The 16873-nt window shown below is 37.0% G+C and overlaps 1 protein-coding gene across 2 annotated transcripts in view; it reads right to left on the reverse strand.

Moving 5' to 3' along the window:
• Positions 1 to 16873, reverse strand: part of DPYD (dihydropyrimidine dehydrogenase) — a 353894-nt gene that overhangs the window by 158183 nt on the left and 178838 nt on the right. For both annotated transcript variants that reach the window (XM_038182862.2, XM_038182863.2), the window contains 2 exons: positions 13788 to 13972; positions 5892 to 6107 (listed from right to left, as the gene is read on the reverse strand). In XM_038182862.2, the coding sequence (XP_038038790.2) occupies positions 5892 to 6107; positions 13788 to 13972 (401 nt within the window). The remainder of the gene's footprint in view (positions 1 to 5891; positions 6108 to 13787; positions 13973 to 16873) is intronic.

A 16873-nucleotide genomic window follows, 5' to 3' on the forward strand; every position in this document is an offset into this window, starting at 1 on the left:
TTGTAAAAACAATAAATAATTCAACTTACAGAGCTTTGTATGCAAAGGAATCCTGTAAAATGGCCACTTTCCTGTTCAAATAATGCAGTTAATAAAAGTTGTCTGATGTTATTTAGTAGAAAGGCAAACAGTCCTTTTTACATTTGACATTAACAATCTGATCATTTGTCTCCCCAAAGAAAGCTCATACAGCTTTCATACAGACCACACAATAAAGAATAGTAATATTTCTGTTTACTGAGATATCAACTGGCATTTCGTCGCAAGTCAATGGTCTATCTTTGCTACAGCATACTAGACCTCAATCTGGCACCTACAAATGTCAAGAGTATAAAAAAAATTATGGGATGGAAATCAAAAGCATGTTCTAAATTCCTAAAAAATGAAACAAACTTCACCTAAACATATTTGCTGCAGAAATCAGTACAATATTCAGCTGTCAATCTCAAAAAACAATGAGGGAGCAATGCTGTCAGTAGGACAGGATAATAACATTTCAAGCAGATGTTCAGGCAGGGCTCTAATTCTCACTGAACTCCCCTGGTAAGCATTTAATTTCTTTATCATATGCAAGCTAGGCAAATTGTACTTCATCAAAACTGTATTGTGAAATATTAATATTTCATATTATAGCAAAACTCCATAGAATAACCTTTGTCATATTAAGAACATCAGAATTTCAAATGTCATGGTTCTGCATTTTAATGCATCTTAAATAGCTTTTTGGCTTGGCACCATAAATTATAACTAGTTTAATCTAAATTACTGTGCTGTAATATCATACAAAAATATACATTTTGTAATACAGATTCACTTCTGTGAAATACTAATGTTATGGAAAACAATGCATCATTGTACTATGATTTTTTTCTTTACCACTTCAATTATAAAGTGAGGTGTACATAGTGCAAATGTACAGAGACAACTAGTCAGTGGCAGAATCTGTGTATTATAATAGCAGCACGTAGAAGTAATATATATACACCAGGTAAATTAATGAATTCTCTACCAGCAATTGTGTTCATTTAGAAATGATTCTGAAAACATATTGTAAAATTTACTTCAGTGAATTTTACAAACATATATTACAACTAGAAAGTTTTCTCTGCTATGGGTTCATTCAGATATAATCTAGTTTTAATTGTAGCTTTGTTTTTAAAATCATCCATGCAACTTTCTTCATACACAATGAAAAAAACATTAAAGATTAAAAATGAAGTTAGTCTGCATGTTGATTTCTGCCGGTTCTCATAATAAAGGCAACTGCTTCCACATTATTGAAAGCGACAGCATCACAAATCAATGCATGTCACTACAGAATAAAGACAGATGTATCTGATTAATCAGAATTAAATTTTAGAAGTGAAGGAAGCATCTAAAAATCAAAGCAAATATTTCTGCTATCCCAGTTGTTTTTCCTCTTCCTTAGCAGCCCATACAGTGCAATGAAAGAACAACAAAGCCAGAATTGAGATGATGGAGCCTCGGTTTCTGATATAAGCTCACTGTGGTGGTGGATATGTACAGAGAAAATGCATGCAAACTTCATATAACCTCTGGTTTATTTTGGTACTATGTTTATACAAACTTTCTGATTACAGTTTTTAAAGTAAATTTTATGTACTAAACAGTACTCAGCAATAAATTAAAAGTAAATAAACCAGCTCAGAATAACAGTTCTACTAAAAACTCCTGCTCTTTGTTACTTGTTTAATTAATACAGGATTTTTCATTCTGCGGGTAGTTTTCTGTTCTTCTAAGTTCTAAAAGAGGTAACGATTGAAATTCATTTCTTTGCTGACTCCATGATATGCAGCTCTCCCATTCCCTTCAATAGCTCGCCAAGAGAATTTACAAATAATAGTTTGCAGCACAGAGTTATCTGAATAAGACAGAAACACTACTTGAACCAACAGAGCAATGAGCTGTTGATCCTGCAGTGAAAGAGTGAAGTCGTGAGTGTAGGAGAAGGTGTGTGTAACGGGGCTTTTTTGTTCTGTTACCATTTTTCTTGCCTCATGATAGTCCATTTTAAAAGCAACTATTCTCATTTCTGGAAAAAATTAAATCTACTTGATACTAATGCAGCTATGCATACATGTTTGGTTTTGTAAATACAAAATACCCTCCCTCTTCTCAGATACCTATTAACATATACAGGTACAGTAACCTGTATTTAATATTTGTATTATACTACAATACCCAGTACCTTCTAAAATATTTACAGTGCTATATACTTAAAGGCACGACTATTTTGAAGGAATTTCATCTATTTCTCATTAGCTTTTTTTTTTTTTTTTTTTTTTTTTTAACCTTTCAACAATAGTAGAGCAGTATGCAAGAAGAAACATTTGCTGAATCACTCAGTTGAAATCCTCACCCTACAAACAGAAAACCCTACACAGGTTGTCATGAAGGCAATTATGCAGCAAAGTACGTGGGTGTTTGAAAAGGGAGCGAGCATGGCACAAAACAGTTAGTGCTATGCTAACTCCCTCTGTAGCAACATGTGATGCTTTCAAGGTGAGGTCAAGACAGATGAGGGCTTGGAAAACTGGGGGAGTAAATTATGGTCCAGGGGCTACAATTGCACAAGTGCTATCCAACAATTTGCTTGTACGAGAACACATGGCCTCTCATGGGCTGCAGAGATCCCTAGCCTAGCATTTTATAGGAGTTTTTTGTGCTAGACAGTGAAAGAGGGAAAAGGAGTGGAAGTTCATATGAAATGAATGCTCTGTCTTATAAGAATCACAGCTCTCCAGCCTGAGTCCTTTTATCTCTGTCCTTGGATCTCCTGCAATGCTTTATCTGTCTTTCTTTGTTCTTATTCCACCACACTGCAGTTAACACATGGAAATCTGTAGATGGGCTGTATGTGCTTTCCATTTGCTAAATGTCACTCAAATTTACCCTGCATCAACTGCTTTACCTCAAGTGCCAAAGGATGCCAAAGGTCAATAGGGAAGTCAACCTGTAGTCAATCTCTCTGGCCAACCTCTTTTCAGTGGTTTGTGGGGACAGGACAAGGGGCAATGGCCACAAAGTGGAGCACAGGAAGTTCCGCACCAACATGCGAAAGGACTTCTTCACGGTGAGGGTGACGGAGCATTGGAACAGGCTGCCCAGGGAGGTTGTGGAGTTTCCTTCTCTGGAGATATTCAAGGCCTGTCTGGACACCTACTTGGGCAGCCTGCTCTAAGGAACCTGCTTTGGCAGAAGGGTTGGACCCGATGATCACTGGAGGTCCCTTCCATCTCCTCCAATTCTGTGATTCTGTGAAGTCACTGGTTTCCATGCCACTGACAGAGCATGGTGGTGAGTTCAGTGACCAGCCCTGGAAAAGGCAGTGTTTCTGCTTCTGCTAAGCTCCCTACAGTTGCTCAGGCAGTTTATGCTTGGCCTTTAACTATTGCAAATATGAAGGGGAATCACAAGTTAAACCTACACAGAACAGATTAAGTAAAACAACAAGGATAAACGCAGAATCCTGCTTGTACCACATACAACCAAGGCTGAAGTAGAGGAGTTTCAGCTGCCAAAAACTGTGTCCAGCAAGCTCCCTTCCTCCCAGAAGTGGTTCTGTTCCTGGAAACTAATCTGGGGAGCAGCTCCACCTGCTCCCACTGGCAATTCAGGCTCAGATCTGGAAATCTTTTTTCCTGGCTCTGCTACACAGTTATCTGTTACTAGCTTGGTATGACAGTAAATCTGAAATCTCTACTTCCACAGGTACTGCAGACCACGAGAGCATTCTGCTCCCTGATAAACACCACATAACATTTGCATCTATGCAATTGGAAGCTGTTTTTTTTTTTGTTGTTGTTGTTTGTTTGTTTTTAAAGTAGCATGTTATGCCAACCTCTATTAACCCAAACTCTCTGCTAATTATTTGTTCCAGCATTAAGTCAACAGAGCAGTCTTTGTGTAGTAGTCATTCCTCAGATAAGAACTGCTGTACCTACCTGAGCCTTTCTTTCCATTTGAAATATTTATTTTTGTAGCATTAATTACCATGATAGTATTACAAACTGAGCAGTTTTATTTCTGCAGGACCTTGCAGCCAAGCATCTCAAATCATCACAAATACTAAGGCATTACCCCCGTGGGATGTACACTATTGGGAAGAATATAATGGTAGAAAAGTAGCTAGTACTTTGGTGGGACAGTGCTACTGCACACTGCAATGTATGATTCAAGAAATCCTCTCTCTAGAAAGATCTGCACCCAATTCATCCTGCCAGAGCACGATACTCATGTTGCAGTCACCATTTCAGAAACAATTCAGAGAGACTGTGCTGCTTACTGGAGTGCCATCATCACTTCCTGCAACATGCAAGTCTTTCCTACTGAATTACCACTCAAAGCTGTAACACAGTCAGTGTCTGTTTAGCTCTTGAGAGACCCAGTAATCAATGCACAGTCTAGCAGGACAGCAAGCATATCAGCAATAACACTGATTAATAAATAAATCTCAGTACTTGCTATGTACTTGCCTTCAGCCTAGGCACTGAATAATTACAGTTGACAGTATGTTATATGCATAAGTCAGTTACAAACACACTTGAATGACATTTATGTCCTAAAAAGTGTTTTAATAAGAAACCCTGTAAAGTAGTTTGGAATCTCCATTGCAATCCAAATGAGCGCTGACTTCCTTGGTGTACCTCAGGCATAAGCAAGAGAAGAAGCCAGCCCGACATATTTTACATTATGCTCTAGGAATACAGCACTTTGTCCTTAGACCTTCCTCGTTGTTACAGGGTCACCTCCTGAGGTGACAGAGTAAAAAAAAAAACAAACAAACAAAACAAAACAAACAAACAAAAAAAAACCACTTGTATTTTCTCCTTTTCTCTCCTGCTAAGGTCTCCATCCACTAATCCATTTTTACTTCTCATCTCTGAATCAAGAATAAAACTCCCTCATTTCCAAATGTATTTCAAAAGCTCTCTTCACTGCATGCTACTCTTTGTCATTAATTGACAACCCGTTGCCATCATTCACACACACTCAGGCTTTCCCTCTGATCCTCTTCCTCCCAACACAAGTAATTCCAACCCAAATCCCGTTTCTTTCCTCTGGAATACATTTCTCAAAATTGTCCGCTTGTTTCACTGTCTAAACTTGCTCTAAGTCTCATTTTGCCATTTGACTGTTGTAACAGAAAGCCCAGTCTACATGCAATTCTCAGGTCAAATAATCCGAACAGACACTTCAATAAAAATTGCTTTGACAATTTGTTTTAGATGACACACCAAGCCACAGTCTTCATGAATTTATTCTAACTCCTTCCTCTTCCACTTCATCTTACTGAAGCATTATCTCTGTACTACAAACCTTCAGCAGAACTAGTCCCTCCATAGGCTTGTTTTATGTTGCTTCCATCTTTCTCTTCCACTGCCCACCCAGTCTCAAGCTCACACCTACATTATCACATTGCAATTGGAACTCAATTTCCATGGCTTATCTTGGCAGTCCTTGGCACGGAAACAGCCTTTCATGAGTTGCTTGATAAAGCTGTTACTCATTCCCTTTGCATTCTGATCCCTCACAGAAAACATTTTCACTGCAATGTTTAAAAAAAGTACCATTACTGTTACTAGTTGGTTAATATTTAAAATGTTGTTGAATAAAAGGGAAGAGTGTAAATCCTTTAATTGCAACAAACAAACAAAAAGACAAACAGAAATCGTTTCACCTTTACACTGCACTGCTGGAAGCTCCAAGATTATTTAAGCCCACATGATGCACCATACATTCCCATACATACATACATACATGCTTATTCTTTTCTACAGGCTAGATAGCGAGACTCCTAAAAGATTCAGATATTTCAAATATACAAAGCAATATTTACATGCTAAACATGGCTTAAAGTATTTTCTTACCTTATCCAGGGAGAATGTTTTAGTGACAGCAAAGCCCCATCCAGCTTCAAAAGCTCTTCGAATCATTGAAGAACTCGTAGCAGGGGTTGCACTGGCAATGCCAAAAGGATTTGGAAACTTCAGTCCAGCCATTTCTACACTGATGTCTACTAAATCTATAGGAGTATAGAAGAGTGGTAGTTCTGGAGTAGCAGAAACTTCAGCACCATATAAGGACTGTAAAAAAAAATAATAATAATTTTTGCTGATTCATTTTTATATAATTTACTGTTGTGTTGGGTCTGTCTGAATTGGAGTAACCTTGATAAGGGAAGCGTTCATATATAACTACAATTTTTTCAATAATTAGATGTTCAGGCTTTTTTTTTATATATATATATTTGTAAAATATACAAAACACTTGCACATGGAACATTTTCTGTCCAAAGAGCATTCATGCTGAGATATTATGCCATGTTGAAAATAACCAAATAATAATAATGAAACAATTATTTCCTATCTTGTACAGTTACCCTAGTTCAATGCAAAGGTTTCTATGGACTTTCTGAATAGATAGTTGTTTCCTACAGCAGCCAGTAGTAGTGAGGTTAAAAGAAAAAGGAAAAAAACACACATACACACAGGTGAAACATGCAAAAAAACCCAGACCCTTGGTGTCTGACAGACCCAGTAATCTTCTCAGCTGCCAACTTATGAGAAGTGGACATTAGGAAAAGTTTCTTCACCAAGAGGGTGGTCGGGTGCTGGGACAGGCTCCCCAGGGCTGTGGTCACAGCACTGAGCCTGCTGGAGTTCAAGGAGCATTTAGACAACCCTCTCAGACATACGGTTTGATTTTAGGCAGTTCTGTGCAAAGCTGTGAGTTGGATTCAATGATCCTTGTGGGTCCCTTCCAACTTGGGATATTCTAGGAAATGTAGGGACTTGCAGTAAATGAGAGAAAGCATTCAAGGGCAAGATCATTCTGCAGTCTTTACTCGGTATACATGGAGTTACTGCACCTTTGCCCTCATCTCCTTTTTAAGATTTTATGTATCCTATGCCATGGGATACATATCAAAACATGCAAAGCTATTATTGAATAAGAACACTTCAAGAGTGACAAAAATTAGACTGATTTGGGATCAAAGAAGAATATATACTTTATGACTGTAACACCACAGTCACTTTTGTTTTCAGTTTTAAAGATGGCATTTTCTCTGGAGAGTCAAAGCAAAATGCTTTCAATATAAATGTTGCATCTAATACTGCAAAAATTGTAGAGAGAAAATCTTTTCCCATGTGCAGATACTGAACAGCATCCTAATCAGGCTGTAGTAGGTAGAATTAAAATCCTTGCTCACTCAGATGCTTGAGTCAATAAAAATACAACAAAATTAGACAGGAATTTCTAATACAGTGAGGCTCTACAGAGCCTGTGTTCCTAAGAAATTCCACCTTAAGATCACAGCAGCTTCTTCCAGCCTTAAAAGAAAGCAAATAAACAAACAACAAACAACACAACAACCGACTTCTTCACCAGGACAAAAAGAACCACTGGTGGAGATGGAGGGAAGATTTTCTGTAAAAGAGTAAAAACAAACAAACAACAACAAAAAAAAAAACTCAGCTACTTAAAAATTGCTGCCTCTGGTTGTTTTTTTGTTGTTGCTGTTTGTTGATTTTTTTTTTTTTTAAGAACGTATTTTTATTCTGTGTTATCCATGACAATAAGTATGCAGAGAATGAGTTTTTTGCTTTGTTTTGGTTGATTTTTGACTTAGTGCATTTTGTTTATGAGTGTTTCTGAACCTGAGTCCACTCAACTGTTTTGCTCTGGAGTTGCCCGGATTCATGCCTCACATTCTGACCCCAGACCTTAGATTCCTCGGACAGAGAGGATGTTTGGGGGTAAGATCTTCTGATTACGATGGCATAAAAGCAATGAAAGTGGTGAAATTAATCTAGCCTAAATGATGTGAATTTGAATGTGTCCCTAATGGAGGACATTTTCAGAAAAGCTAATTTTTGAAGATCCTTAGCACTTGGGACCCTTCAGTACTGTGACCTCACCCAGCTAGCAGCTGTTTCAGTCATTTTGTAATAAGCTGGACAGCCACCTGCATCCTCCCTTCTAAGTCACACACTGCCTCCTGCATCTCTTACTCCACAGGACTTTTCCTACACTGGGAGAATACAAATGTTTAGAAGCACAAACAGCCCTGTACTCTACCTCTAATGAACTTTTGTTAGCTGACAAATCAGGGGAAAAAAAAAAAAAAAAAGGAAAGAAATTATCTTTGAATGTTTTTAGGTTTGATTTCACCCTTTTATTTATTTATTTATTTATTTATTTATTTATTTATTTTAAGCCTTTCTTATTTGAAATTTCAACTGCAAAGTATTGTTTGTTATGCCAACATAGAAATTCCTGGACAGTAAGACTGAAATAAACACATTTTTTAAATGCTAGCACTTTTTTTTCCCTCCTACATATTTCGAAGTTGGGAGATCTGCTGAAACTAACGTTGATATATTGAACTCTTACACTAAACTCTTTGAATGTGAGAGAATGTGAGCAAAGAAAAACTTATGGAAAGGTTTTTGGCCAACTCCATTGTATGTGCACATGTGAGTAATAAACCTAATTTTCCATTTCGAAAACTGTTATTTGTTAATTTGTTTGGTATCCAGAATTGTTCAAGTGTTCTCTGTGAATATATTTCAGTGGATGACTCACAAACTACTCATTCATTGTATAACTGTACAAATAGATTACTACAGGCAGATAGAGACAGACAGATAGGTTAAGCGTTTAAAATGCAGCTTAAGTTGCATTGTACTGTTTCTTTTCCCAAGAAGGACAATTTAATCTGTAAAAGCTGTTCTCACCTAAAATGAGTGTAGTGTGAAATTTTATCTTAAATACAGACCCAAAATGATCTGTGATAAAGCAGAAAATAAATCTAATGCAAGAGGAAAAAAAATCTACTAAAGCACTGAAAGATTTGAACAAAATGATTGAATACATCCATGCAAAAATAGGCCTTCCCTCCTGCATGCAAATTGGTCAAACAATTTCCCTAAACATTTGCAAACATGCCTATTCTTCCTGCCAAACTACCCCCACAAAGAGCAAAACCACCACCGATTCCACCCAGATACACTCAAGGACCACAGGATGTGTCTAACGGTTTGTTGTGATGAGGTGAACTGGGTGGAGGTAGCTGCACTGGAGGAAAATAATAATAATAAAAAAAAGGTTTTAATGGAATAAGCCAGGTCTTTAAAGCATACACAGGGGCAGGATGAAGCTAGCTAGTTCAGTAGCCAGTGGCTATACATCCTTGCAGATTTATCTTCCTCCTTCCTATCACTTCCCTTTTTGCTCTATTTATTTTTTGCTGGGTTTTCCTTTCAGCACAATGCTTATAAAAGAAATAAATTTACTAAGCCCTGATGTGTTGCTTTCTACAAAGCAAAACTTTTGGCAAACTAAAATGTTTTATAGGTTCCTGAAAGCAAAATAATCTTTATAATGAAGGATTTCCCTGACATTGCACAAACAAATAGGAAAAGAAAGCCTGCAGGCAAGAGTTTATTTATAATAACTCTTCCCTTGATTTTTAAAAATAGAGGACAAAAAGTGTGGCCCATTCTTCCTCTAATTTGATGCCAACCAGCAGAGCTAACAATATTGCAGGTACTTATTTTATTGTTCCAGGCACGGCAATTTTTCGGACACTGGAAGAAGGTGGTGAAAAATCATCAGCACACTGCGTGCAGCGTCCCTGCCCTACTCTAACCAGGATATGCCCAGAGGCAAAAGCAGTACAGTCTGTAGTGCAGGGCTCAGACAGGGGCTGAGCTTTAAAGCTGATACAATTTGTGACATTCATTTTCTTTAGATGGAGAAAATTCTTAACCACACCGATATGGTCTAACTCCATTTTCGTGCCTTTAACAAAGATAGACTATGAAAGTGAGTAGTTGTATTACTGTTATTTTTCACAGAGAGCCTTTTCTACAAATCCTACTACTTGGAAGAGTTTTTCTGAATGCTTTCATCCCTCTCCTGCTTTCTCTCTTTGCAAGTCTGATCTTAAAACACAGCTTTTCTCCCTTACTTGTAAAGCTTTTCTCTCTCTCCAATTATCCATTAGTTAGCTTCGTTAAATACATTTACATTATTTCACACAGAATGGTTCGAAGGATGCCTGGAGATCATCTAGTCCAATATCCTTGCCCAAAGCAGTGTCAACTCTGTCAGCAGGTTGCTCAGGGCCCTGTCCAGTCAGACAGAGATTTTTTAATCCCCCTTCCTTTGTTTCTGGAACAGACATATTGCTTGGTCAATAGTAAGGAATTAAAACACCAGGTTTCCTGCACTTGCACTTAGTCCACCTTTCTGAAAATGTTTTGTTGCTTGCCTCCATGCTAGTGTTTCACATGATGGCATGATGGTGTTTTAGCCAGTCAAAAGACTTTTTTTTTTTTTTTTTTTTTGACTTTGGTTAGCATGGAAAGAAGCAGACAAGATAATTAACACCTTCAAAAACAAGCTTCCAGCATCTCTGGTATTGATTGTGAAATAATGTACATTCATGCATGTCCAAGGAACACATAAGAATGGTCAATCTTCAAAAAAGAATCAACTATACTCTCCAAATACAAAGCCCATGTTATTTTTTGACAACATAAAGAAAGATTATAATAAATACACAACACTGGTTCCAAGTTGCACAGTAACACGCTCAAAATTCATACTGAACAGCGTGCCTCACTGAAGTGAAATTTATATCGGTTGTGATCCAGCCCTCTATTCTTTAAGTACATGATGTACATTTTGATCACAACAAGCAAACAGACGAATAGATTTAAATTAAAAAACAAAACAAAACAAAAACTGTGAAACAGAGGGGAAAAGTCACTTTATTAGAGAGATTTTAGTGAGAACAGGATGTCAGCTTGATAGCCAGATATGGGAAAATGCTCCACTGCTAAGTGTATGAATAGAGTAGGAGTAAAGTGTAAAGGCTGGCATCTTCCTGGTCTAGGAATTCAACTTTTCTCTCAAGATAGGCATAGAAAATTAGATGTTAGCCCTGCAATAATTGTGAATCACTCTGAACGTAACTATTGTATTACTAAATCCCATTCTCTGGCCAAAAAGAAATGCACGGTAACTGAGACACAGAATAGAACAGCAGCCTATATTGCTTCTGCCCAGGATTATAAAGTCACTGTTGGATAAAAGTGAGGCCTCTGCAATCCCCAAACAAAATAAATCACCAAGACTAATTTAACTAAATGTTTACATCATTCATGGGATAACAAAAAAGGCTGAATTTCCAAGAAATGTTGTGGATAGTATATAGTTGCATGAATTGGGCTGATTCTATTTGGATTTCTCCTGATATGTAAAGAATAGTTCAAAGACAATTGTATTTTCACACAGGTTCTAATGCAGCTGCCCTTGGTTAGGTTTTGACTGGTTGTGTTTATACAAACCAGTCTGATACACACCTGCAGGCAATAATTTTTGAGATGAACCTGTGCCTAGCAGAGTGTGAGGAAAATGTTAAGAGGCAGCAGATATTTAAGCAACTAATGATGGAAGGTTTCCAGGGTAAGAGCAGCCAAGAAGCTTCTGTAAATAATTCCCAGTTTTGAACATAAGGCATTTCTGCTGGAGAGTCCGTGAGCCTGGATCTCATGCTTCACTTGACCATGTGCCAAAGCTTGAAATGGTTGGAGTTTCAGGGCACATATCAGGCCCATCTGTTTGCTTAGCCTTTTGTCTGGAGTAGGTTGGCATAGCAGGAGCATGCCATTCAAATAGGGCATTCAGCAAGTAGTTGGGGCAGTGTTTTTGAATTTCAGTCTTTGACATGGTCTAGGGTTGGTTGAGAAATCTTACTGAATATTTTTATTTTGCTACAGACTGTCTGCATTATTTATAGAACCTGGTGCTGAGAGAGTTGGTGATTCTGGAAATGACTACCTCTTTCTGTAACTAAAATGCAAATGGATGAAAGGAATCAAAGTATTTAAAATCTATCAATGTATTTAAAAATATATCATGTCAACTCAGATCACAAGAAGGTTACTTGTGATAGAATCTCACAGTAGACAGAAAATTAGGGACTTTGTAAGGGTGTTTCTTCATCTGATATGGGAAGTTTTCACAATACAGGGCAGTGGAACAAGCATACATACGCAAAAGGCATGCATACACACACGGGTAACAAGATTCTCAGCTAAACAAGTTTAAAATACAAACCCTCTTCTACTATCTAACTTTTCTACCTGTTCCAAAAACAAAGTAAATTGCCAAATTACAGTGCTCTCCACCACAGCAACCAGATTTTACAAGGGCTGCACATCCAAATAAATGCCCCTGGGCTACCCATTCATCTAACAGCTGGAAAGGTGACACTTAACATTTGGAAACTTTCCTGTGAAGATTGCTGTAAGGCTTTCCCATTAGCTTCCTGGGGAGACTGTAAGGTCGAATAAACTGCCTTGAAACCTGCAAAGGGTAACGGAAATGCTCTAATATCACAAGCCTGCTTGCTTTAAAATTCTAATTCTCAAGCCATGACTATTCAGATTTCTTCCAAAGTATTTAATACATTCCAGAGAAAAACAATGTAAGCTTTGAGGAGGAAGCAACATATAAAAGGAGGGGTTTTTAAGTGATGTGTGTATTTATAGAGGCTAAGGAGGAAGGAGAAAAAAAGGAGATACCCCTCTCCCCTATCACAGTTACCCAAATTCACTGTGCACTGAGAAATTAAGCAAGCAGGTCAAGGTTTAAAGATGTTTCACACTCAGCATTTTCAAAGGGTCTAAGAAGACAGGACACAAACACTGCTTTAGAACAAGTGAGAAAAAATATGCACAGATACTAACAACAAGCTTTCAGTTGAAGTATTTTTAGGAAGTGAAATCAGACCCCAACAGCATGAAATTGCACAAACATGCAATCAGAGAGGCTTTGAGCAGATGGATGGGGGAGAAAGACATCGAGCTGTTACAGTCCCAACTTCAGTTGTTCAAATCTCTTTCTGTGGGAGAATGAATCATGTACCGTGTTTCTAAAAAGTTCCTTGCACTATGAACACACTCTTTGTCAGCTGGTTCTCCACACACAGGCTGTGTCTCGTCTCTGATGGTTCCTCTACAGCTCCTCTAGACTTTGTGTTCTTTCTTTAACTACAAAAGGTAGGGCAAGCAGAGGTGCTCAACAATATAGAAAAAGCACCAACAAGGAACATGCAGTTACCAGGTTTTGCAAGTCTGTGCCTCTTAAATTCCCATTTCTTAGATAAATCCTCCTTTGCGTTATTTTCCTCTTTGAATTCAGTGCTTATTTTTTGTCTGTCTCATGCATCCACTTCATCAGACACATCAAAGCACACTTTGGTTCTGGTGTAGATAATCGGAGTTATCTGTAAACTGTTAGTACACTTGCAGTCTAAAAATACTAAAAATGTCTTCCCCAGGTATCAACATTGACAGTATTTTGTATTTATGCAGTAGAGTGGTTCTACTTTTTAATATTGATGGCCTCACTTCTTTTTCCCCAGTTACCCCCAACCAGGATTTCTGCTTACACTGTGCATTGTGCAGGAAAGATTACTACCTTTGAGTGGAATTCAGAGCTGGGGGCAAAGAAAATGTTGCCTGGATTTTAATGTTAAGATAATATAAAAAAGCTGGGTTCAACTCCCCAAATTCAAGTATGTGATCCAAGCTGAATGAATCTGAAATGTACAAATCAAGATAATCTAGGTGTTAGCTACTCAAAACTTGCATATTTATCTTTTTTTTTTTTAAAAAAAAGACATTTTAGCATTCACAATTAAGGTATCTGAAAGCAGATAGAAGAATTTAAAACTTTTAAAGAATTACCTGTATGTATCTGTGCATGTACCAGGAGGCTTGTTTGCCATCATTTACTGATTCCACTGTAGTGTTAGCAAGACCACCAACGTCACCCCCTGCAAAAACCCAGGGTTCACTCGTTTGCATGGTTTCTGGATCTACTTCAGGAAGACCCCATCTGTTAAACTTGATAGGTGCCATGGCCTCTCTGACTGCAATTAAACAGAAGGACAAATATGTTATTAAATGAAAGAAAAAAGAGTTGCCCAAATCTCTCAAATATATACTAATAACAATTAGTAGATAAATTCCAAGGCCCTTTTTTTTTTTTTTTTTTTTTTTTCAATTACTTAAATGTGAATTTACAATAGAACTGAAAAATCCTATTCTTTACACAAACATTTTGGTTGAGCTAATGGAGGTATGTAGTTATTAACAGGATTTGGACAGAAGAACATCATCTGTTATACGCAATTGTTCTTTGGTAACATCAGAAAAATAAACCTTTGTGTCTGCAAAGCCAGACGTGTACAAAATAAACAGAGACAAGATTCACAAGAAGTGACTGACTTCATACAAGAAATAATTGCTTTTAACGTTCTTTTGGTCACTAACCTCAAAATAAACTATATATCCCAGAAGCTGGGACTCACAAAGTCTTTCTCACTGGCATTATTTACCTCGTGGGGAAAAAAAAAAAAATCCAACACTTCTGAAAATCCTATTAAGGAATAACACTAACAAAGGAAAAATAGATTTTCCCCCTTTCCCTCCCCACAGAGCTTTGTACTGCACTTTCCACATCAACATGCTTTTCACCTGAAAAGCAAACATAAATACTCCTGTGCAACCTAATATACTGCATGAGATTTTTGAAGCAAAAAAAAAAAAAAAAGTTTGCAATTTCTAGAAATTCATTTAGACTTCCAAAACTGTACTTGTCACATTTTTTAATGCTCACAACAGAAATGATACTCTGCTACTTTTTCACAGGTCATTATTAAACCTGATTTTAAAATTTCAGATGGGACAGTTTCCCCACCAGGAACATTATGCTATGAAAGCTTTGTCTTTAACAAAGTGTGTTGATTTTAAAGATTTTTTTTTTTTCTGAAAAAAAGATAAATTTCAATAAAGTGAAAAACATTCTGAATTATTATCTAAGCTAAGACCATTCTGAAAGTAAGAGTCATTTTGAAACTTCTATATATTAAGAATAAAATAATAAAAGCAATAAAAATGAAATGCTTACACAGTTTATTGTCAATATATTTTTCGCAGCAATTTCTGAAATTTTTTAGATCACTCATTAAGATATTCTCATTTTTTCATGTGAGAAAACAGCATACATAGGCATTCTGCACAAGAACTAATATTGTACTTAAAAATAATGCAGACAAAAAAATTCATGGCATTGGAAAAATGGCTTTAAATACAAGTAAACAATCAGAAAAAACAATCTTGCTCTGTTAATATGATTTTTATTATGCAACTTTTAAAATTACTTTATTATGATCACAAAGACATTTCAAAGTAGCTTCATGAAGAGAATCACATTTTCAATAAATATTTTCAGCAAACTTTGATGCCATATATCAAAATGAGTTATTTTTACGTAGCTTTAAGTCTGCACAAACTGAAGATTTTCTATAAAACACAGCTTAAAATTGCAATGTCCCTCAGGGACATACCGCTAGCAGATGCAGATTGCCAAGGTCAATTAAACTGATGTAGTTGTGCTGTCATATATGTAAAAGAGAAACCTGCTACCTTAAGACAAGAAAATTTCTCCCATACCAGTACAAGGGCAAACTCACAGTATAGCCCCAATGCACACCCAAGTACGCAGAAAGCTTCAAAGACATCTTTCTTGCACATCATCATGATGGAATTTTCTTCCTGGGTTCTGTATCTCCCTTCACCTCTGAATCAAATATTACACATGCATTTCAAAGTAGAGAGCTTTGCATAATCAGGGGCAAAAGAATAAAATACGGAGCAAGACACATTGTCACCTGCTTATAGTACCTATGTTCTCCTTCTCACCCTTGGCATATACAAACATCCATAGGACTCAAATCCAAAGTATTCTTTTTGCCATCGGTTCAGAATGCAGAATCACAGAAGACAGTTTTAAGCTGGAAGCAGGCTGTCATACCAGAAGTATATAGTCTACACGCAAGACCTATTGCTTGCAGAATCCTTCCTACCCCGCATACAGTTTTAGCTTAACTTGGCAAGAATAATATTTGCCTAGTAGCAGAATCAAAAAGTTACGAAATTGTTTCCTTTTAAAATATTTAAATTATTGAAAGATCACACCAAACACAACCTTCAGAGTGAGACATTTGTCAGTCTGGGAAATAAGTGTGTTTTTTTTTTTCTTTCTGTCTTCTTTTTTTTTTTAAAAAAAAAAAAAAGGAAGTGCTGATAGTAGCTGATAGTAGTTTTATTATACTTCAGTAATATTTATAAATCAATGTTAACCTTCTCTTTATGTCTCAGACTGTCTGTACTTCAAGAAAGCTTTTGATCATCTTATATTTGTCATACATAGGATAACTTATTGCATGCAGTGGTACCATCTCAGCATGTGGTCTTGACAGTTCTTGCAAGCTAAATACATATCGACTTGTAAAGACATGTTCAGGAAAAAAAAAAAAAAAAAAGATGAAAACTTGGTGCTGCGGGGTTTGGTGCTGGGGTATGAATAGATGACTTGTTTCTCTGAGACAGCACTGAACAACAGTAAGGGTTTTAGAGGGTAACATGCTATCTGAGGTGTAGTTTTCCGCAGGAAATGATGTAAAACTAGAAGTTCTGACTCCTTATTCCTTAACTTTGGGGGAAAATAGGCATTACCTCTGTTACCCTGGATCTGTTGCATTTCTCAAATGCATCTTCAGCTTGTTTTGTGCTAAAATAGCTGCATGGACATAATTATATCAAAAGCTTTTTGAGTGCAAAGAAGCCCAACATACCCCTGCTTGAAACACCTCCCCAGGGACTGGGGATTTGTCTGATCAGTATTTTTAAAACTGGGAAAGAACATTTCCCTTGTGGCAAGGTTGACACAGTATCCAGCAGCTACTTCCTTCTGTTTTTCTGAAAAG

This window comes from Anas platyrhynchos, chromosome 8, assembly GCF_047663525.1.
Source record: "Anas platyrhynchos isolate ZD024472 breed Pekin duck chromosome 8, IASCAAS_PekinDuck_T2T, whole genome shotgun sequence".
Lineage (NCBI taxonomy): Eukaryota > Metazoa > Chordata > Aves > Anseriformes > Anatidae > Anas > Anas platyrhynchos.